The 23455-nt window shown below is 40.8% G+C and overlaps 1 protein-coding gene across 6 annotated transcripts in view; it reads left to right on the top strand.

The window, feature by feature from the left end:
• EML4 (EMAP like 4) overlaps window positions 1–23455 on the top strand; it is a 317947-nt gene that overhangs the window by 253660 nt on the left and 40832 nt on the right. For all 6 annotated transcript variants that reach the window (XM_089677831.1, XM_089677834.1, XM_089677836.1 and 3 more), the window contains 5 exons: window positions 1618–1728; window positions 3006–3101; window positions 5729–5863; window positions 13760–13895; window positions 21381–21532. In XM_089677831.1, coding sequence (XP_089533957.1) covers window positions 1618–1728; window positions 3006–3101; window positions 5729–5863; window positions 13760–13895; window positions 21381–21532 — 630 coding nt within the window. The remainder of the gene's footprint in view (window positions 1–1617; window positions 1729–3005; window positions 3102–5728; window positions 5864–13759; window positions 13896–21380; window positions 21533–23455) is intronic.

Below are 23455 nucleotides of genomic sequence, written 5' to 3' on the forward strand. Positions count from 1 at the left end.
GTGCTTTCATACCTGCAAATTATGCAGAGTTGGACAACAAAATGGAAGCACTACAGGATTTGCAGGTGTGAAAGTCATGTTTCACGTTGAAAGCAGAAGTGATGTAACATTATTTTGCTTTCGCTGTGTGATAAGACACTTTGACAAAAGTGAGGCTTCCCACCTGTTGGCTTTCACTGCGTGCGCTGCTGGTACTATGGAGTGATGTCAGAACTTACTGAGCTTCAAAGAGGGCAAATTCTTGGTGCCTGCTTAGCTGGTGCCTCTGTAACTGAAATTGCCAATTTATTTGCTGTGTCTCGAGATACAGTATCAAAGGTTATGACGGCATATACAGTTTTCGGGAAAATGTCTAATAAGCATAAGCACAGTCAACTGACTGATAGAGACAAAAGGACATTGAGCAGGATTGTGACCTGGAATAAGAAAACAACTGCTGCAAAAGTGACTGCAGAGCTCAGTCTCAGTCTTCCAAAGCCACAAAAACTGTGCGGAGAGAACTCCAAAAGCAAAACTTTCACAGGTGAGCTGCAATTGCCAAATTACTGGTGACTGACATTGATACTCAGAAGAGGATAGAATGATGCAACACCCATAAATTGTGGACTATCGATCAATGAAAGACTGTAATATGGTCCGATGTATCAAGCTTCACACTGTTCCCAACCACTGGACATGTTTACATGTAGCAAACACCTTCCCAAGCTTATGACCAGGACTTGTGCCAACGGTAAAGCATTTTGGTGGCACAATCATGGTTTGGGCAGCCATATCTTGATTTTCTGCAGGCTCCATCACCTTGAAAGATAGTCACTGTCTGCGACTATGTACAAATGTTGGTTGACCATGTGCACCCCATGGTTTAGACATTGTTTCTCGAAGACAACGCCATTTACCTAGACGATAATGCTCCAATTCACACAGCTGGTGTTGTTAAATCGTGGTTTGATGAGCATGCTAATTAATTCTCACACCTTCCCTGCTCACTGCAGTACCGAACCTCAATATCATAGAGATACCATGATCAATTTTGTGGAACAAGGTTCAGGCTCGTTTTCTGCCTCCCGGCATCTCTGCAAGGACTGTAACGATTTTTACTTGAAGAGTGGTATCAGATTCCATTATCCATCATTCAAGGCTTATATTTGTCAATTCCCAGGAGAATTCAGGCCATCTTGGATGTGGCGGTCCAACACCATATTATGTAACGATCTTGTTCTTTTACCTGGTGTTTCCATAATTTTGTCCAACCCATGTGTCTTGCCCTGGGTTTGAGGAGTGATAGCAAGGTTAGTATCTGCTGTTGGGGAGCTCTGTGCTAAGGTGAATCTGTTGCCTTGCCCTAAATGAGCAAACTACAGATTCACTTTAATGCTTCTATTTAGATAAGCCCACACCACAATTGTCACCACAAGCCTCATTAAAAAGGCAGCATAAGCAATAATTTGTATGTGTTTTAAGCCATAGCATCAGTTTAGAGCAGTCACAATTCACGTTAATTAGTTATGCATTGCTGCACCTTGCTTGTTTATAAAAAAAAATGACAAAATGTTTCACTATAGCTGTCTACTGTTAATTCCTCTTCATTTATTATATCCATGTTAATGTGTTTTGCAGCCTTTACAACCACATGTGAGAGTCTGGGACTCTGTCAGTTTGTCTACATTGCAAGTTATTGGTCTTGGGACCTTTGAGCGGGGTGTTGGATGTCTGGATTTCTCCAAAGCGGTAAAATATTGCATATGTAGAGAACGAAAACCATGGAAGTGTTATTAGTTACTGCAGGTTTTTAGTGTAGATTTTTTAAAATGGCAGGTTTTTTTTGTTTGTTTTTTTTTTTAATCCATCTCAGGTCACCAAAATACAATATTTGAGGGCTGTTGTTGAATCAATAGCAATTTGATTTGGTCAGATTTCCACCAGCATCATTTTTTTAAAATGTTAAAGTAATTTATTAAAGTGCATATTTTGCATTAGACCTCATTCATACAGGGCAAATGGATCTTTTCCCTGTGTGAGGGCCGTGTATACCCACACAGGGGTGCACAAGTGTTCTGTGCATCCTTGTGCAGGCAGTCCCACAGCTGTCAGTTGGAACGCAGTGGCTGCACAAACATAGCCGCTGTTCCCAATTAACATCTGTACGGATACACGGCACAAAACCCACAGATGTCAATGGCTGTCCGTACCGCCAGTGCGTCCAAATTGGCAGCTATGGGGCTGCCTACCCAGTGGTGCACAGAACACCTGTGTTATACATGGTCCTCACACAGGACATGGTTGCATACGTCCCGTGTGAACGAGGCCTTATGTATTTGCTAGATAGGGTCCTTGTTTCGAAATGATTGCTATCTAAACTATTGTAAAGTTTGATGTTTGGCTAGCGTTAGAGCTGTGCTGGCCCAAGGTGATATCAGAAAAGTCTTACCTGTAGATTGGCCTGTGCTGGCAGACATCTCACTAAGTGCATTGCAGGTCTCCTCATTCTATAGGGTACAAATGGGGTTAAAATAGACCCCATGTGGCAATTTTCATTATTTTTCAGTGGAAAAAAATTGTTAAAAATAAATGAAATTGTGTTTCTGGCATGCAGTCCTGGGGTATATTGAGAACCTCCTCAATATTTCGTTTTCATGGGTTTTCAGTTTTGCATAGATTTCAAAGTGAAATTCAGTTTCTTGAAACTTTCCCCCAAAACCCATTCTCCATTTCACTGACTTTCTACGATTTCTGCTGTCTGGAGGCCATTTTACTCGTCATTTTTGAGCCATTCAATTGATTTGTAATTTTACCCCTATCCCTTTTTTACAAAATTGACCACCTAATATAATATATAATATAAATGCCATCCTGCACAGATTAAGTCAATCTAGCTGAATGTAATTTCCAGTACCGTATCTAAAGAGGAACCCTCACCGGATCTGCCCCCGTCTGTCTTTAGTGATCATGTCCACAGAGATAAAGTGTTTATGGAAGTGGTAACAGATGCTGTTAATTTTTTTTAGGATTCTGGGTCACACTTGGCGGTCATTGACGACTCCAATGAGCATATGTTGACAGTGTGGGACTGGCAGAAGAAGTCAAAAGTGGCAGAGATTAAGGTAATGACCAATGCTAAGAAGATTAAATGCAGTCCTAAAACTTTAGCTTCTATTCATTTAGCATGGAAAACTAGATGCTTGGAAGGTTGTTCTGACCCAAACAAGCACCTTCTGAATTGTGATTTAGGTTACTAAGCCAAATGACTCAGTACACATGCAAGCAAAGGGGAGGGGGTATGGCTGTCTGAAGGTTGTCTGCATTGGTTGGACATCTATTTAAGACAAGTGCAATATTGGCATGTTTCGATTGACTTTTGTGACGCTGGGTGTCCTTCATCCTGGAAGACCGGATACATCAGCTGGTGGCATAGAATTACTGTGGACAGTGCTGATGAGTAAGAGATTATTGCAGAACAAGCTGTTTTTTTTAAACCACTTGACCTACAGAAAGTTTTACCCCCTTCATGTCCAAGGCATTTTTTTTGCCTCTCAGCACTGCGCACCTTTAACTGGCAATTGGGTGGTCATGCAACATTTTACCCAAATTATGTTTGTATCATCTTTCCACACAAATAGCTTTCTTTTGGTGGTATTGTATTGCCGCTGGGTGTTTTATTTTTTGAGCTATAAACAAAGAGCAAAAAATGTGGAAAAAAATTTTTTTACTTTGTTTCTATAATAAAAGTTTGCAACCAGGTAATTTTTCTCCTTCACTGATGTGCATTGATGAGGCTGCACTGATAGACAGCACTGATGGGTACTAATAGGTGACACTGATAGGCGGCCCTGATAGGTGGCACTGACTGGCGGCACTGCTGGGCACTGACTGGCAGCACTGCGGGGGGGGGGGGGGGGGGAAACTTGTGGGTGGCACTGCTGGGCACTGATCATCAAAGTACTGATCATCAGTGCCCTGATGATCATTGCCGATTTATTTTCTGCCAATTGCCTGTGGCTGTGACAGCGTGAGGAAAGTGTAGCCGATAAGCGGCAACTTCATTTACCCGGTAATCTGCTGTGTCATTAGACACAGCTGATCACGTGGTGAAAGGCTGCTGTGATTGGCCTTTTACCACATCACATGATCAGCTGTGTCCGTAGGACACAGCGTTCATGGAGATCGCCGGGTGCGTGCCCCTGGGAGCACATTCAGGGAGTATGTCATATGACACTCTCCCAGAAAAGGACAACCGTTCTGTAGACGTCATTTGGCTGTAGCACCCCTCCAACCCTCACTCCCGATTATTTTCTCCTTTGTTATAAAATATAACCAACTTAAAAAAAAAAATCAAATTTCTTCATAAATTTAGGCCAAAATGTATTCTGCTACATGTCTTTGGTAAAAAAAAAAAAATGTGTATATTAATTGGTTTGTGTGAAAGTTAGTATTTACAAACTATGGTGTATATATAATGGAATTTATGCAGCTATGACGCTAAACTAGTAATGGCGGTGATCAATGACTTATAGCGGGACTGTGATAGTCTGGTGGGAAATCTGGCAATAACAGACCCTTGCTGGGAGGTGTACTAACTGACACTGACATCACTGGTGACACTAAAAAGTGATCAGATGTAATACTGTACACTATTCCTATACTGACACTGGCCAGGGCATCAAGGGGCATTCAAAGGGTTAACTTTGTGCCCAACAAGTAATTGTGTAATAGGTGATGTTTTTATGGACAAATCTGGCAGTTTCTTCCCCCTGCTTTTCAGCGGAGAGAAAAAAACAGCCAGATCGCAGTCTTTGTACAGAGCTTCATGTGTTTGTAAATACAGGACTCTGTTCTGTGATTATCCACTGCCGATCAGCTGTTCTACAACCAAAATCATTGGTGGTAATTGGCTGACTGACTTGTGCTGTAACCAGTCTCAGCACAGATCAGCAGGAGGCATGTGCACACCCCAAACCCGGAAACAGGCTCACAACATACGTGGTGCTGCCTGCACTTGCCACACGCTCGCAGTACATTTACTGTTAGCAGGTCAGCAAGTGATTAAACCCTTGTTGAGGGACTATAATAAAAAAGTAAAATGTTTTTATTTCCCAGAATTGAGCATTAAAGAGCAACTCCACTTTTGCTGGGAAAAAAACAATCCCTCTGGGTGATCAGTGTACATTGCAAGGTTTTTAAATATTTACTTTGTTTCAGATACCTTCCTGTTTCTGCTGAAGAAATAACTGTTTGACACTGTCTTTTGCATACGAATTCTGAATAGGAGTTTCCTGATTTCAGTATCTGCATCCCTTTAGAAGTAACCCTTAGGGATGATCTCATCAAAATGAAATGCTTGTTGAAGAGGATGCCTATTATTTGACTTGTATTGTAGTGCAGACTTCTGGGAAAATCAGTGAGCCAATCAAATAAGCAGCAAATGACATTTTTGGAGGCGTTCTGTACACCAACAATATACAGGTTGCCATATTGCATTGAATTTTACAGAAAATTACGGCACTGCCAATTGCAATGGGAGGGTACATTTTAATAACATTAAATGACAATGCAGTCTGTGTACAAATTGTATATGCTATATTCGTTTTTCATATCAGTACTTCTGGGGGCACATGCTAAATATAAGAATAGATGACAAGACTAAAGAGTCTATTCTTTGCATCCTTTAAATCTGCTTGATTACAGCATGTTCAGTATGTATTATAAACTATTCCTTACGATGTATTTGTAGACTACGAATGAGGTGGTCTTGGCAGTTGAGTTCCACCCAACTGACCCCAGTACGATAGTGACCTGCGGCAAGTCGCACATCTTTTTCTGGACCTGGAATGGCAATTCTTTGGCGAGGAAACAGGGAATCTTTGGGGTAAGTAGATTGGCAGTTTACTTGTTAAAGTAATATTACTTGTTAACTTTTTCTGTCACATGTTTAATAAACTTTATTATGTAGCTCCTTTAACCACTTGCCCTCCAGAGGATTTACTCCCCTTCCTGACAAGGCCATTTTTTTGAGATACGGCTCTGTGTTACTTTGACAATTGCACGATCATGCAACACTGCGCCCAAATTAAATTTATGTCCTTTTTTTCCCACAAATAGAGATTTCTTTCGGTGGTATTTGCGCACCTCTGCGTTTATTTTTTGCGCTATAAACAAAAAAGACTGACAATTTGGAAAAAAAAATTTTTTTTGACTTTTTGCTATTAACCGTTTCAATACCGTGCAATTTTACACCTTCCTGCCCAGGCCATTTTTCAGGTTTCAGCGCTCTCACACTTTGAATGACAATTGCGCAGTCATACAACATTGTACCCAAACTAAAATTTTATCATTTTCTTCACACAACTAGAGCTTTCTTTTGGTGGTATTTAATCACCGCTGGGGTTTTTATTTTTTGCTAAATTAACAAAAAAAGACCAAAAATTTTGAAAAAAAAACACATTTTTCTTTGTTTCTGTTATAAAAGTTTACAAATAAATAATTGTTCTTCATAAATTTAGGCCGAGATGTATTCTGCTACATGTCTTTGGTGAAAATAACCCAAATTAGGATGTATTATTTAGTTTGTAGGAAAGTTATAGAGTTCACAAACTATGGTATAGATCTGAATATTGATCAATCCTGAAGTACTGACAGCCAATCTAATTTCTTGAGGTCCAAGAATGTCAGAATAGTACAGATATCCCCAAATGACCCCTTTTTGCTGAGTAGACAGTCGGACGTACTTCATAAGAGGCATGGCGAGTTTTTTGAAGTTGTATTTTTTTGTCATAATTTTTCCGAAAATGAAAAAATGAAAAATATTATTTTCACTATTTTTTTTTTTACATACTGTCACCAGTGCAGTACAGCGTCATCATATAACTGGCATGGCGGTGAACAGGGACACTGACTGGTGACAGTATGAAAAAAAAAAAAATTATATTTTTTTTTTATTTTTTTTTATTTTTTTATTATATTTAATTTTTTATTACATTTTTTTTTATTTTTTTTAAGATTTTTTTTCATATTTTACTATGACCAAAATAGTACAATGTTACCATAGTAACATTGTACTACTTTGGGGAAGTGATCAGTATTTTTTTTTTTTTTTTTTTTTTTACACAATTTGCTTATAGCAAAGAATTACTTTGCTATAAGCAAGCATTTAGCTGAATGAAATCGATTCATTCAGCTTTTTTTTTTTTTTTTTTGTGCTTAGCTGTGATTTGGTCACAGCTAATCACATGACATGTGCATGTGATTAGCTATGACCATTCACAGCTAGGCACTAGTATACAATGGATGGCATCATGAATGAAGCCATCCATTGTATACAACTGTCATGTGACCTGCTGTGATTGGTCGCGGCAGGTCACATGGTACCGGCAACGGGAGCCGGTACTCAGATCTGTCATCGGCCGTGTCCGAGGTGCACGGGCGGTGACAGATCCCGCTGCTGCGCCGCTCTGCAATAGCGCAAACGGCGCATGTGCGGGAGCACGCCAAATGGCGTGGACCCGGAAAGCTGCAGCGCTTTTCAAGCCGCCAAACGGCTATTGGCCGGGCGGCTAATGGTTAAACATGTCCAGGAAAAAAAAAATTAAAAATCAAATTTCGTCATAAATTTGGGCCAAATTGTATTCTGCTACATGCCTTTGCTAAAAAAAAAATTCCCAATACATGTAAATTAATTGGTTTATGGGAAAGTTATAGCGTTTACAAATGGTGGTATATATACTGGATTTTTTTTCTATATTACTAGTAATAGCAGCTCTCAGCGACTTATAGCGGGACTGCGGCGGGCATTCTGACATTGGGGGACACTGACTTGGTGTCACTAACATCCCTAGTGACACCAATACAGTGATCAGTGCTAATAAAAAGCACCGACACTGTACTAATGGCACTGGGCAGGAAGGGGTTAACATCTGTTTCTCTGTGTGTGTGCTTTACACTGTAAGCACACTGCTTTGTATGGTTCTGCTATGCAGAGCCATGCAAAGCAGTGTGCAGAAGCTGACAGGGGAGAGATCTGTGTTTATACACAGGTCTCGCCCAGGACGGAGGTACTCCGTGATCACCAGCTGCCAGTGGGGAATCACCGGCTGGGACCCAGGGATTGACAGCCAAGGCCGCGAATGGTGGCACGGGTAGGGTAAATCTCTGATGTTCTTGGAAAAAAGAATTTGAGTTTTTGAGCATAACATGGCAGCGGAATGTTGGACATTCTGTAGTCTGTTTAATGTGGAACTGAGTAACCCCAGCAAGTAGAGCAATAAAGTAGTCAAGCTGGGAAAACACAGGTGTATTGATAAGTTTTGCAGCCATAGTGTATAATAACAAAGGGCATAGTCGAGCGATGTTTCTCAAGTGGAAAAAATATGTTCTGACAACATTCTGCATATGTAGATTAAATGATACTAACCGGTGACCAAGTGGAAACATGTAAAGGCTAAAAAGTGAGGGACCCAAAATAGAGCCCTGTGGGACACTAGACTTAAGTGGTTGTAAAGCCTTAAGGTTTTTCAACTGAATGCATTCAGGTGAAAAACCTTCTGTGCTACAGGATGCCCCCCAGCCCCTCCCCCCATTATACTTACCTGAGCCCCATCCAGTCTAGCTCTGTGCATGAGAGCAGCGATTGTCACTGCTGTCTCCCTGCTCCCTGGGCAGATTGATAGCAGCGAGAGCCATTGGCTCCGGCTGCTGTCAAGCAAATGCTGTGCCAATCCAACGGTGGCGGGGCCGATCCGCCCACTCAGTGTCAATGGATGCAGACAGGGCAGATCGGGAGCAAGCATGCACAGGTGCCCACATGGAAAGCAGCTTTTCATGGGGGCACCCTGCCGAAGAGGGGGGAGCCTGGAGCACTGGTGGGGTACACCAGAAGAGGAGAATCCAGGCTGCTCTGTGCAATACCATTGTACAGAGCAAGTTAGTTATACCATTTTTGTTATTTTAGTAAAAAAAAAAAACCCTAAGGTTTAATGCTTTAACAAGACCAATTTTACACTGATTTGCTGTTGCAAAACTGCATAGTTTGTTGTAAACAAAGATTATAGACAGTACTAGCAAAATGAATTCAGGATAAATTCAGGTAAAATAAGTATTGAACACGTCACCATTTTTCTCAGTAAATATATTTCTAAAGGTGCTATTGATATGACATTTTCATGGCGGTAACAACGCATGCAATCCATACATACGAAGAAACCAAAACAAATAAGTTCAGAAATTGTTATGTGTAATAAAAATGGAATGACACAGGGAAAAAGTAATGAACATGCTAACTGAAATGTATTTATTACTTTGTACAAAATCCTTTGTTGGTAATTGCTTGAGGGAATAGGTGATGCGGTTGTAGCTGTATTAGTGCACTTGTGACAGAAACAATTGAGTACTGTCTGTGATACTTTTTTTATTTGCACTAACGTACAATTTTCAGGACGAGCATTCGGGGTATGTTCCCTTCTTCAAAGTCCAAGCAGTGCACAAGAGTACTGCTTGGACCTTGAAGAAGGGGACATACCCCAAAAGGTTGTCCTGTATGTTAGTGCTAATATAAAAAGTACCACAGACAGTACTCAATTGTTTTTGTTGGTAATAACAGTTTCAAGACGCCTCCTGTACGGCGAAACTACTCTGCTCAAAAAAGTTAACGAAACACTTTTTAATCAGAGTATAGCATCAATTCAATGAAACTCCTGGGATATTGAACTGGTCAGGTAAGTAGCAGAGGGGGTTGTTAATCAGATTCATCTGCTTTGGTGTTAATGAAATTAACAACCAGTGCACTAGATGGGCAACAATGAGACAACCCCCAAAACGAATGGTTTTTACAAGTGGAGGCCACTGACATTTTTTTCCCTACTCCTCTTTTCTGACTGTTTTTCACTAGTTTTGCATTTTTTCCAGTTTTCCAGTCATTTTCACTACTGGTAGCATAAGGCAATGCCTGGACCCTACAGAGGTTGTACAGGCAGTCCAACTCCTCCTGCACGGCACATCAATACACGCCATTGCCATAAGGTTTGCTGTGTTTCCCAGCACAGTCTCGAGCATGGAGGAGATTCCAGGAGACAGGCAGTTACTCTAGGAGAGCTGGACAGGGCTGTAGAAGTAACCCATCAGCAGGATTGATATCTGCTTCTTTGTGCAAGGAGGAACAGGAAGAGCACTGCCAGAGCCTTACAAAATGACCTCCAGCAGCCACTGTTGTGAAGGTCTCTGACCAAACAATCAGAAACAGAGTTCAGGAGGGTAGCCTGAAAGCCAGATGTCCTCTAGTGGTCCCAGTGCGCACTGCCCGGCATCATAGATTTCGATTGGCATTTGCCATTGAACACCAGAATTACCAGGTCTGCCACGGGTGCCCTGTGCTTTTCACAGATGAGAGCAGGTTCACCCTGAGCACGTGTCAGACATGAAAGGGTCTGGAGAAGTCTTGGAGAACGTTATGCTACCTGTAACATCGTTCAACATGACCGTTTTGGTGGTGGGTCAGTGATGGTCTGGGGAGGCATATCCATGGAGGCATATCCATGGAGGGACACACAGACATCTGCATGCTAGATAATGGCACCCTGACTGCCATTGGGTATCGGGATGAAATCCTTGACCCATTGTCAGACCCTACGCAGGTGCAGTGGGTCCTGGGTTCCCTTTGGTGCACGACAATACCCGGCCTCATGTGGTGAGAGTATGCAGGCAGTTCCTGGAGGATGAAGGAATTTTAGCTCTTGAATGGCCCCAATCTCGCCTGACCTAAATCCAGTAGAGCACCTCTGGGATATCCTGTTTCGGTCCATCCGACACCACCAGGTTGCACCTCAGACTGTCCAGGTTCTCAGTGATGCCCTGGTCCAGATCTGGGAGGAAATACCCCAGGACACCATCTGTCGTCTCATTTAGGAGCATGCCCTGACATTGTCAGGCATGCATACAAGCACGTGGGGCCATACAAACTACTGAGGACCATTTTGAGTTGCTGCAATGAAATTTCAGCAAAATGGACTAGCCTTGTGCATCATTTTTTTCACTTTGATTTTTGGGGTGTTTTTGAAGTCAGTCCTCTGTAGGTTGATATTTTTCATTTCCATCAAACAATGGGGCATCCTTACGTTCCTAACACATTACCCAGTCTGTATCAGTATATCTATCCAGCATGATATTTTTCCCCATTGAGATCTGATGTGTTTTCACATTTTTTTTGAGCAGTGTAGTATGCATGCATGCATTGCTCAGGTGTGATATTGGCCCATTCTTCCACACAGTCTTGGATGTTGCTGCTTGGCCATGGAAACCCATTCCATGGAGCTCTCTATGCACTGTTGTGCTAATCTGAAAGCCTCACGAATCTTGGAGGTCTATGGAGGTGTTGACTCTGCAGACAATTGGCGACTTCTGCCTACTATGCGCTGACCCCGCTCTGTCATTTTACGTGGCCTACCACTTTGTGGCTACGTTGCTGCTGTTTCCAGTTGCTTCCACTTTGTTATAATACCTCTAACTGTTGGCCGTGGAATATTTAGTAGCCAGGAAATGTCACGAATGGACTTATTGCACAGGTGGCAACCTATCACGGTACCACGCTTGAATTCTCTGAGCTCCTGAGAGCGACCCGTTCTTTCACAAATGTTTGTAGAAGCAGTCTGCATGCCTAGGTGCTGGATTTTATACACCTGTTGCCATAGAGGTGATTGGAACACCTGAATCCAATGATTTGTGTATTTACTGAGAAAAATGGTGACGCGTTCAATACTTATTTTACCAGCTGTATGTAATCCTGATTTATGCAGCCCTATCGCTAAAATAATAAGTTCCACATGTCCCTTGCAAGTAAATATTTGCCTCTCCCACTGCCTGCACAGCTGATTTCTGCTTTATTGAAGAGAAACTGTTACCTGCAGAATTTTCAGAATACCACTTTTCTGGGAAGGTGAATTTTTTGGTAATGTGCTGTGCTCCGATTCTGAGTGTTTCAGTTTTAGTAAACACCCAACTCCGCCCCCACCCCCCGCTCAGTCGGTGGGAAGAACTACAGTGAGTAGGGAGACACTAGAAATCTGACCGTATCAGATCCCAAAGTTTCACTAGCGGTTCCCTTGAATATACCAGAAATTGACCCAATCAGCAGAATAGGTGAGGAAACCCATGTTTTGGCATTTTTATTTTAGCAACTTGATGGCATTTGAGTGGCATTGTTCTGTATTTATCGGTCCTTTTCTATTCTGAAAAATTGTAGATTTTGTAAATGGTATACTTGCATATACTTACATCCCTCTTAGAGGGAAACTGTCAGTCATTTTATTCTCTTTGAAGCAAAAGTCCTGCCAAAAAGCAGACGTCACTAGTTGCATGTTATTTCCTTTATTATCCAGAAATGCTTCCTTTTATGTGCGCTTTTCTGATTCTGGTTTTAATTTGATACCAAGGTCTGGACTTCTCTAACTTTAAGGCTAAGCCTCACACTTCCTCTGTTCTTCAGTTCAGTGTGAGATCTTCAGTTGCCTCTACTGCTCCTATTGTAATTGCACAGAGAGAAGTGTGTAGGGCTTACTTCCAGGGGGACAGGGCTTAGAAGTTGGGTAAGCAGAGTGCATCGGAGAGGTTCACAGCAGAACCTTTTTCTTTACAATGGAAAATACATATTAGAAATAATAATTGTGTAAGGCATGCCAGAAATGGGGGAAACAGAAAATTCAGCAGGTGTCGTCATAATTGGATGAAGCTTGGGGGGCTGTAGACAACAGACACAGCTCCAATTTACCCAGATGGAAATCGGACTACCTAGCCTCTTTGGGTGTACAGTAGGTTTTTTTTTTTTTTCATTTGTCCTGATGGCAATAAACACCTGCAGATTTTGGTTGGCAGGAGTTACACTTTATTTTAGTGTCTAAAGCTTTTTTATTCAGGGGGGGGGGGGTTGTTTGGATGGAGTGGTGAACAGATACAGTCCCTGTCATATATTTATTTTGGTGTCTGGATCCCTGTTAGGAAGAACTATTCCGTCCCGGTGACCACTGTGTAAGTGAAAGTAAGAAAAGCATTTTTAAAGTTTAAAGTAAAGGTGTTGAGTTTTTTTTTATTTTTCATAAATAACAGGCATGGTATACTTACCAACTCTTTGTAATGGTATTGCACAGAACAGCCCCAATCCTCTCCTGGGCTCCCACACCGACACTGTCCACTCCTCCTCCTGTCTGTCTGCCCTTGTAGCAAGTTGCTTGTGAGCCAAATCCCACACTGGGCTGTGTGCGTCTGTAGACACATGTAGTGTAACTGAGCCCTGCCCCCAACTCCTTGCTTCCACCTGGTCTCACATGGTCTAACTGATAGCAGCAGGACCAATTGGCTCCGCCAAGCTTCTGAGAGGACTCAGGTTAGTGTTAGGTAGCCCCCTGCATTGCTATTGGGAGCTTTTTTTACCTTAATACATCAAATTCATTAACGTAAAAAAACCCTTTTGCTTTTACAACCACTTTTGCCTTCCAGTGGGGACACTTGCTCTGGTCAAGGGCATTTCCCTCAGTTTGGAAAGACTTTTTTTGTTTTTGGTTTTTACATCCTGTTGTGCCTATGGGACTGGAAGTGAAGAGAAATTTCTTCAGTGGGACACAGATGGTAAAAAAAAGCCTGACAGGGTTTTTAGCCATTCCCTAAATCTGCAATGTAAAGAAAAAACAACAGTTCTTTCTATAGATATAAATTTTTCGTAGTAAATCTGGAAACTATTTGGGGGAACAATATTCACTGTTTTCGTCTCTACATTGTGTTTCAGAAATATGAGAAACCAAAGTTTGTGCAATGCTTAGCCTTCCTTGCCAATGGTGATGTGCTCGCTGGAGATTCAGGAGGCGTCATGTTAATATGGAGCAAAACTCCAGTGGAATCCACAGCCGGAAAAGGAGTGAAAGGTGGGTCTCTCCTCAACCAGGTGTTGGGGCTGAACTAGAAAGAGCAGGTCAGCAATAAAAGTCTGATCTGCACTTTGCTATGACTAATGCATCCTTTGCTTGTGGTCCCAACAAGACATTCTGCCATGAGGGTGGTAGTGAATATCACCATTATATCAGTCTTCCAGGATATTGAAATGTACCAGCATGCGGGTGTGGTGATATTTAAAAGGTTATCCAGAATGCTTGAAGCTTGTCTCTCCACCACTCCTAACATTTTAATTGCTTCTAAATCCCCACTTGGCGTTCAGCTAAATGTCTCAATAATTGTTCAGAGAACGCAAGCAATTATTTGAAGCCTTAATAGCAATGAGTCATTAGGTGTTTTCTCTTTTAATGTCATTAATATGCCTGGCACACGATGAACAGTGCTCATTATGCAAACACCAGGGAGAGCAATACCTGATGGAAACGAGGAGCAATATCATTTACTGTCCTAGAACATTAGACCTGCAACGTATCAGAGAAAGTTCTATGGAGGTTGAGCACTTGTGCCAGAAAGATCTTTAGTTTACACCAGTGACACAAGATAACTCATGGGGTTTTAATCCGTGGGGCTAATAAAAACCAAAGCATTTTCTACTAGAATCCTGAAACATTTCTTAAAGCAGAAATGAGCACTCGAAAGAAGTGATCCAGTAGCACATAAATATATAAGTGAAAAATGGTGAACATAAAACCTGAAAAATGAGTGTGTAGTCCAAAGAAAGTCCAACAGTTACTTCTTATCCACCAAAAAGATTGTTCAATCTTCAAACTAAATCACCACGTGAAGAAAAAAAAATGCTGTTCCCCCTATCGGGTTTACACTCGCCAGCAAATCTTGCCCCCCACTCTCATGAAGTAGCTGTCGGACTTTCTTTGGACTACACACTCATTTTTCACGTTTTATGTTCACCATTTTTCACTTATATATTTATGCGCTACTGGATCACTTCTTTTGAGTGCTCATTTAAGTGTTTTGTTTGATATTTTTAAAGTAGCAGCATTTTGGTATTCATTCATTTATGTGTGTATTTATACATATTTGATTTATTTTTCACACATTCAGCACAGTTTTTACACATTCTTTCACATTTCTTAAAGCATACCTAAAACCATAAATGTTCTTGATTGGTTTTTTTTTGGGGGGTTTTTTTTTACCAGTCCACAGATGTGATAACTGCATTTGTTTCTTTTTTTTCAAGCTTTTTTTTTTTTTTCTGTTCACCTGGTGACAATGCTCACTTACTGTACTGTATTGTTAAAAATACCCAAAATGAGTGTACAGACCATAAAACACAAAAACCATTTGATGTACATAAAATTTAAATAGAGATGCATTCAATGTATGTTCAGTACACTGAAGTTGATCAAGACGTTTCACAGTCCTCAATGTGTTTCATGAAACAGCATTCACTTCAAGCAATGTGAGCTCTCATGCTTATTGAATGTCTACATGGAGACCAGGTCGCTAGGAGAAAAATAAAATTATGACTGTAATAAATCATGTAAAAATACCTTTCTGCAAACACGAATAGTATAATAAAATGGACACTGATGGAAGAATGCTGACCCAAAAACATGGAATGTGACTGGAGAGCACCACCAAGCATTATCCGTCCTGAGCGGGACATGTGAAGGAGGCTGGACCACCTATGAGTGAGGCGTACAGCCAGGGCCGAGAGAGGACGTAGCCCAATTGGACACTGGTGTCAGAAATAGAAGGCACAAGAATAAAAAAAAAATAGAGAACCAAAGAATAATCTATAAAACACTGTGTATAGTGGAAGATGTTGCCAAAAGCCAATGGTCCCAAAGTCATACAGCTAGAATAGATGTGCACATGGAAACACAAATGAAGATCCAGAAAATATACAGACCAATAGGCAGGCAAATGAAAGAGTGAAAATATGTGCATTTAAAAATAGTAATGACATTGATAAAATGAAACAAAATGCCTGGAAAATATATAGACCAATGGGCAGGTGAAAAAGGGTGAAAATAGATTGAATGAAATATAGTAAAGACATAGTGAAATAAAGATAAAGTGAAATAGTGACAGGGCTATAGAGAGCTCCCCCTCTCCGCTTCTGCATAATATAAGGGGGAGGGGTTCTGTAGTTCTCAAAGAGAGCTGGAAACAATAGATATTGACAACTGTCAGCAGAGAGCAGAGGAAATTGTTAGCTGTCAAATTTTCTGGTAAGAGCAACAGGTAGTTTTTGCACGATTTAAAAAGATATAATAAAATGTTTTAAGTTGGATATTTAGCAGACCAAATTCGGCCAAAAAAGGCAAAGTTAGTTATCAGATTTTACATACTGTTCAACTACTTTGACCACAATACAAATTAAAATGCCCATTGGTATGAGAACAGTAATTAACCTTGCAGTCAAAAACTAGGAGTGGGCAACTGTGTATGTTCCTAGTTCTCAGTAAAATTAGTCATCGTTGTTGGCTAGTGACATATGCCAATGCTAGTACGTTTGGTTTGGCTTTCTAAGTTAAAAAAAAAAAAAAAAAACTCACACAGAAGGGTTAAAGTGAACCTGCAGGGCAAAGCAAGGGATAACTTTAAGGGCAGTTTCATTTACTGTTTATACTTACTCCAAAAGCACCAGTGCTGTCACTTGGGAGGAAGAGGAGGAGTCATACATTTTTGGACAGACCAGCCTTTACCAGTTTTTCATGCCTACCTCCTCCCACATCTTCCACTTGGACATAAAGTTTATGCATCACAGTTATGGGTTAATAGAAACATGCCGGACAAGATGGGCAAACTCTCAACTCATTCAGTGTGTGCATTTGCATGCTTTAGCACCCTACAATAGAGGAGAGTACCACATGGGGACGATGCAGGGTAAGGGTACTCACAGATTTGCTTTAGCTAAATATTTTATTTTAGATTTGTAGAAGGTTGAGACGTTGGCTATTATGTCAAGTTTTTATTTCTTTGTGTTATTTCCATTTCTGTATTTTCACCAGGACAATAAAGTGAGGGCAGATTTCCTTAAGGACTTTGTATACACAGATTATGCTGTCAGGATCTGGCTGTTGCATTCGAATGAGCTAAAACACCAATCACAGCAAAACTCTGTGTTTGGCTGGCTTTGCAAACACCTCTCGGTGGGGCATGCTGCGCTCAGAGAAACACAACGCAGAGTAGATCAACCTCCTAAGATCTGTCAACTCTACAACTTTGACGTAAATGGGAATCTGCTGACCTGCGTTTGAAATGCACATGAACTGCAGGTCAGCAGATTCCCTTTTACATCAAAGTTGTGAAGTGGTTGATAGTTCTTTGGAGGTTGATCTTCTTTTGCGTTGTGTTTCTCTAAGCACAGCATGCCCTACCGAGATGTGTTTACATTGAAGGCGAAGTCGGCCAAACAGACTTTTGATGTCAAATGCAAGAGCGAAAAAGACCTAGCCCTAAGGGGCATGGATGGCCTTAAAAATCTGAACCATTCTATTAAAAGAAAACAGTTTTGTCAGAGTAGTGCTTAAAATTTTGAAAGCTCTATAAGGGTAGAGACTGATGAATGTACAATATATACTGTATGTAAAGCGCTGCATAAATTAACAGTGCTATAGAAGTACCTGTACTAAATTAATAAACAAAAAGCAAGGCAATTTTTATAGAAAAAAACTGACAATATGTACTAGTTAAAAATGTGCCATGTTTAAAAAAAAAAAAAAAAAAAATATGAATAAGCATCCTATACAGAACACAGTGAGCATCAAAGTAACTGCTAATTGCACTATTTACAGTAATTCCCAGACTTTATGAACAAGTTAGTGATAGTCAGTCTGGCTATACACTTCTTCAGCAACAGAACTTGGAACAAAAATTGATGAGAGCGTCCTGAGTGGCTGTTTGGATTCAGACCAGTCAATCTCATTCTAATTAGTAAGCATTAGGAGTCTGTAACCTCAGCACAATCTCCCTCTTACTGCAAGAACATTGCGTCATAGAGATTTGGCCACCAGATCTACATTTATGAAAAAGATTTCTGCTCCTGCCTTATGAATTCAATAGCTCAGGGCAGAGAGAACAAGGAACTGAGGACCATTAGTCACTTCCAAAAGAATTTTCAGAATACCAGCATTTCCTGTTTTGCAGAACAATCTATAAAATCTAAATTTTGTAAAACCCATCCGGAGGCTCGGCATTTCTCCTCAGATCTCCCAGGATTTAGGCTTCATACTTATTTAATTAAGAGATGGTAGAAAAGAAATGTGTTTCTCTGGCAAGAAAGTCATTGTTTGAATTTTCCTGAAATGAATATGTATATAGATCATTCATAGCACAAAGTATAGGTGAAAGTTGATTTTTAGTAAATGTAGTTCCATGCTCACCTGCTTTATGTGCAAGGAGGAAAGTGGCAGCCTAATTATGGGAGGTTTATCAAGGAAACAAGCAACACAATTGGTGATAAATCTGACTGCATCTCCTTCAGCAAAATCTATACAACAGGTTTACAGACCTGTGCATCTGTATTCCAGGGCAGCCAAGTGTGACAGTTTGTAAAGTTCAAAGACCGATATCTTACTAGAGATGAGACAGATTTCCACATTAAACGGATGCTGACTTAAGAAGTGGTCAGGGTCATGTTTAACTCTGTCCACAAGTGTTCCTTTATAGCAGCCAAAGGAGGATTTTATGACTCTGGCTGTAACCTTGTACTAAATCTCTCAGGAAGTATCTCACTGCTCATGTTTTAGCATTGATTTGCCCTGTGACAGGATTGATAACTGTCCCCCAGTATTGTGCCTAGAAGTTGTATTTATTTAAAGTGGTTCTAAGGGCTTACGTTTTTTTACCTCCGTGCATTCTTTGTGGCTCCGGCTGCTGTTTCAGCCAATGAGGAGGAAGAGTCCCCGGAGAGTTGGTGCTCTTGTGCACATTTTTGGATTGAGATGGGGCTCAGGTAAGTATTAGTGGGGGGAAGGGGGCTGCTGCACACCATGTTTTTTACCTTTTTGAATAGAATGAATGAAGGTAAAAAACCTTGAGCCTTTACAACTACTTTAACTCCTGGAGAAAACTGTCCAATGCCCAACATTTCCCTTGAACCTTTTAATGATGTTAGGGTGTTGTTCCTATTTCCCCTGAGTGTTCCATGAATGTTGAAAATTATACTTTTAGATTTTGGAAATAAGAAAAGCATAGAGTGGCTATGGGATGCAAAGTGCATTAACACCTAGGGTCATTTCGGAAATACAACAAACCTGTAAGCAAAAAATGTTTTGAGTCTGCATGACTCTGGTAGTCATACACACATTGAAGAATGTGAATGGGAATATCCTCCTGCGCTTAGTATGGATAAGTCCCTATCCTAACAGCTGCTATCACTCTGCCTTAACCAATAAGTAATAAAGTATCAAACACAAAAATAGTGAAGCGCTCAAATGAATCCCTATATACACACACAGTGCATATAAAAAAAGGAAAAAAACCCTTTCCTTGCCCTTAATTGTTTCTTCAAATCAAACAGTGATAGAAAATAAAAAATCCATAATAATGCGAATAAACAGTGATACAAAAATAAAAAAATCTGTGTTAATTAATATATAAACGTGATAATTCCAATAATATATGTGCCAACCTAACAGAATATAAATAAAAATTCATAAAATGTGAGTCTCAATCAAATATACGTGATTAATTGTGAAAAAACCATACATTAAAAAAATCCACTAAATCTTGTGATGTTTAAATATGAAAATGTGTCCATAAATGAACAAACACAGTCCATGCAGTAAGGTGAAAACGACACTCAGTGTTCTTCACTTCTAGTGCTCAAAAAAAGAAGAAAAGAAATCCTCCAATGGCAGCAATGCCTGCTCACCTCCCCAACTCGACCCGCAAAGGGCCACAAGGCTATAACTCTCCTCCAGGTAATCCTTTGCTTCCAAGCAGCTCAGTAAGGAATCACAGGACCTCCACTCCACCTCCTCTCAAACGTCATATAGGACACAAACAGAGCTTCCCATAGTGTAATACCATTTATTTAAGACACTCCATATAGCAAACTGTTTCCACTCACATGCGTTTTCTTAATAAAATGCAGTCCTGATGAAGTCACGACGCACGTGACGCAACGCGTCGGAACGCTTTTCCCAGTCTAGAGACACATCATTTCCGGTCACGTGGGGACGGATGTCCGAGCACAGCGGCCATATTGGTTTCCCTATTTACATGTGAATGCACCCAGGGAATGAGGAGGACTGCATTTTATTAAGAAAACGCATGTGAGTGGAAACAGTTTGCTATATGGAGTGTCTTAAATAAATGGTATTACACTATGGGAAGCTCTGTTTGTGTCCTATATGACGTTTGAGAGGAGGTGGAGTGGAGGTCCTGTGATTCCTTACTGAGCTGCTTGGAAGCAAAGGATTACCTGGAGGAGAGTTATAGCCTTGTGGCCCTTTGCGGGTCGAGTTGGGGAGGTGAGCAGGCATTGCTGCCATTGGAGGATTTCTTTTCTTCTTTTTTTGAGCACTAGAAGTGAAGAACACTGAGTGTCGTTTTCACCTTACTGCATGGACTGTGTTTGTTCATTTATGGACACATTTTCATATTTAAACATCACAAGATTTAGTGGATTTTTTTAATGTATGGTTTTTTCACAATTAATCACATATATTTGATTGAGACTCACATTTTATGAATTTTTATTTATATTCTGTTAGGTTGGCACATATATTATTGGAATTATCACGTTTATATATTAATTAACACAGATTTTTTTATTTTTGTATCACTGTTTATTCGCATTATTATGGATTTTTTATTTTCTATCACTGTTTGATTTGAAGAAACAATTAAGGGCAAGGAAAGGGTTTTTTTCCTTTTTTTATATGCACTGTGTGTGTATATAGGGATTCATTTGAGCGCTTCACTATTTTTGTGTTTGATACATTGAAGAATGTGTTGCAACCAGCCAGATCTAAATGATTCAAACTTCACACTCCTCTGTCATTGGCTGCAATTGTTTCAGCTACTAATGGTATTCCAGCAGTGAGCATATACCCACTGGCTTCCATTGCCCTTTAATAATCTTTAGGAAAAGGTGTGCCATAAATATCCCAGTCCAACAACCTGGTTTTAATTTGATATGTAGCCATTTAGAGGTACCCTAGGTTTCTCAGACATCAGACGTGCTCTTACTACACACAGGATTTCAAGAACTCATGGTGGCTTTGCAAACCTTTACCTTCCTTCAGTAAGAGGTGTGTATGCCACGTGAATGCCACTTCACTACATTGCGGCAAGTTTTACGTCCTGGTTCTACAGAAATTCACTCTGACCATTTTTCTAGGCAGGCATCTGGATGGCTTTCTACATCTAGTGTAGTTGGTTCCTCCATTATAATTCTGGTACTTTTATGCAAGTGCTTCGGAAATATGTCAACATAGGAATATGTCCCTGTTTTACTTAGTAACAATTATGTGTTTCAGGTGTCTACCAAATAAGTAAGCAGATCAAAGCTCATGATGGCAGCGTGTTCACACTGTGTCAGATGAGGAACGGTATGCTGCTTACTGGAGGTGGCAAAGACAGGAAGATTATTATGTGGGATCACAATCTCAACCCTGAAAGGGAGATCGAGGTAAGACCACAGGCTGCTTCATGTAATTATTTTCAGTGTAAAGGGTTAAAAAACTCAGAATAAACACAGGCTTCTATATGTAAATATTAATTTATCATATTTTCAAGTTACATTCATGATGCCTATACTATGTAACTTGAAAGAACAGTTTCTAAAACGGAATGCACAATACTGTTTTTTTCAGAAAACTGAATTCAGTATAGGAAATGTAAGCTTAGATTTCCAAATTAAAGAATTATGAAGACTGCAATTGCCACTGACCTGTCCTAAAACTACCAGTTCCTTATCTGTGATACTGATTTAATCAGACCCTGTCACCTGACAAATCATTTTAACAATCTTCCTGATTGTATATGCATGTAACTTATTTTATGAATCATTTTTACCTGTAAATGCCACTCTTGTAGAGACCTTCAAAAAAAGCCTGATACTTCTGCTTGGTGCCACTATCTTGGGTGTGATGCCACCAGCCCCAGCAGATTCACAGCTGGCACTCAAACTCTCTAACAGGAGTTCTCAAACTTTCCAAACCTAGGGCCAATTCACTATCTTTCAGACTTTACAGGGGTCAGACTGTGGCCAGAGGGACTAACAAATTCCCCAGTATAAATGGTCACTGGCTTAAGAAAATGGTCCTTTAGACAGTTGGAGGAACAGTGCCCCATTATTGGTGTCAGTAGAAGGAATTGTGCCCCATCCTTGTCAGCAGGAGTGATTTTGCCCCATTGTAAGTGTCAGGAAAAGTGCTTGTGTCAGTGTAAGGGTTCGCACCCAATTGTTAGTATCACTGGGAAGAGCAAAGCGTCATTGTTGTTATCAGTGGGAAGATAATAGTGACCCATTCTTGGTGTTAGTGGAAATAAGAGTGCTCCGTCGTTGGTATCGCCGGGAGGAACAGTGCTCCGTTGTTGGTATCTCCGGGGGGGGGGGGGGGGGGGAAGAACAGTGCCCCGTCTTGGTATCGCCGGGGGGGGGGGGGGGGGGGGACAGTGCTCCGTCGTTGGTATCTCCGGGGGGGGGGGGGGGAACAGTGCCCCGTCGTTGGTATCGCCGGGAGGAACAGTGCCCCGTCGTTGGTATCGCCGGGAGGAACCGTACCCCGTCGGTGTCAATGGAGAGAATAGGGTCCATTGTTGACATCACTGTGAGGAGCAGTGCCTTGTTCTTTGTATTAGTGGGAAGAATAGTGCCCCAGCACTGGTGTTAGCTTAAGGAATATAGCCTCATAGTTTGTGTTATTAGGAGGGCCTGTGTCCCGTTGTTGCTGTCAGTGGGAGGACCACTCCAATGGCCAGTAAAAGGCAATCAAAAGGCAGTACTTCTTGCAGACTGCTGCTTTAACCACTTCCCATCCGGCCCATGTATATAAACGGACGAGAGCATTGTAGGAGCAGGTGGCTGTTTATAAACATCCTCCATATTCCCCGCCTGTGAGGTCCTGATCATGTGATCACTGATTGGCCAATCGGTGTTTACATGAATAGTAGTAACCAAGATGTCACTTCCTGACAATGCTTACTACTAGTGAAATCTGTGAATGATCACAGAGGTCACATGGTACAAGGCTAGTTAAAAAAACAGCCTTGTACCATGTGACAAGCTGTGACAAATCACAGCTTGCACAGTATTTCTCAATGGCTGCAAGAATGCAGCCAGAGAGGAGGAGAAATGATTGCTTTTACAGCCTTTATGGGTGAAAAAGCAATCCCTGTAAAAAGATAAATCTTTATCGCCCACCCACCCCCCACAAGTAGTAGAGTGTCACGATGGTAACACTGTACTGCTACAATGACAGTATGTTAAAAAAAAAAAAAAACTAAAAAACAATATAAAATAAAATAAAAATGTCAATTTTTAAAAAAAATATCTTATTTTTGGTTATAAACTAATTTATTTTACTAAAAGAATAGCTAAATACATTTT

This window comes from Staurois parvus, unplaced genomic scaffold (assembly GCF_062004578.1).
Source record: "Staurois parvus isolate SC_StPar_1 unplaced genomic scaffold, SC_StPar_1.0 ptg000192l, whole genome shotgun sequence".
In the NCBI taxonomy this organism is placed as follows: domain Eukaryota; kingdom Metazoa; phylum Chordata; class Amphibia; order Anura; family Ranidae; genus Staurois; species Staurois parvus.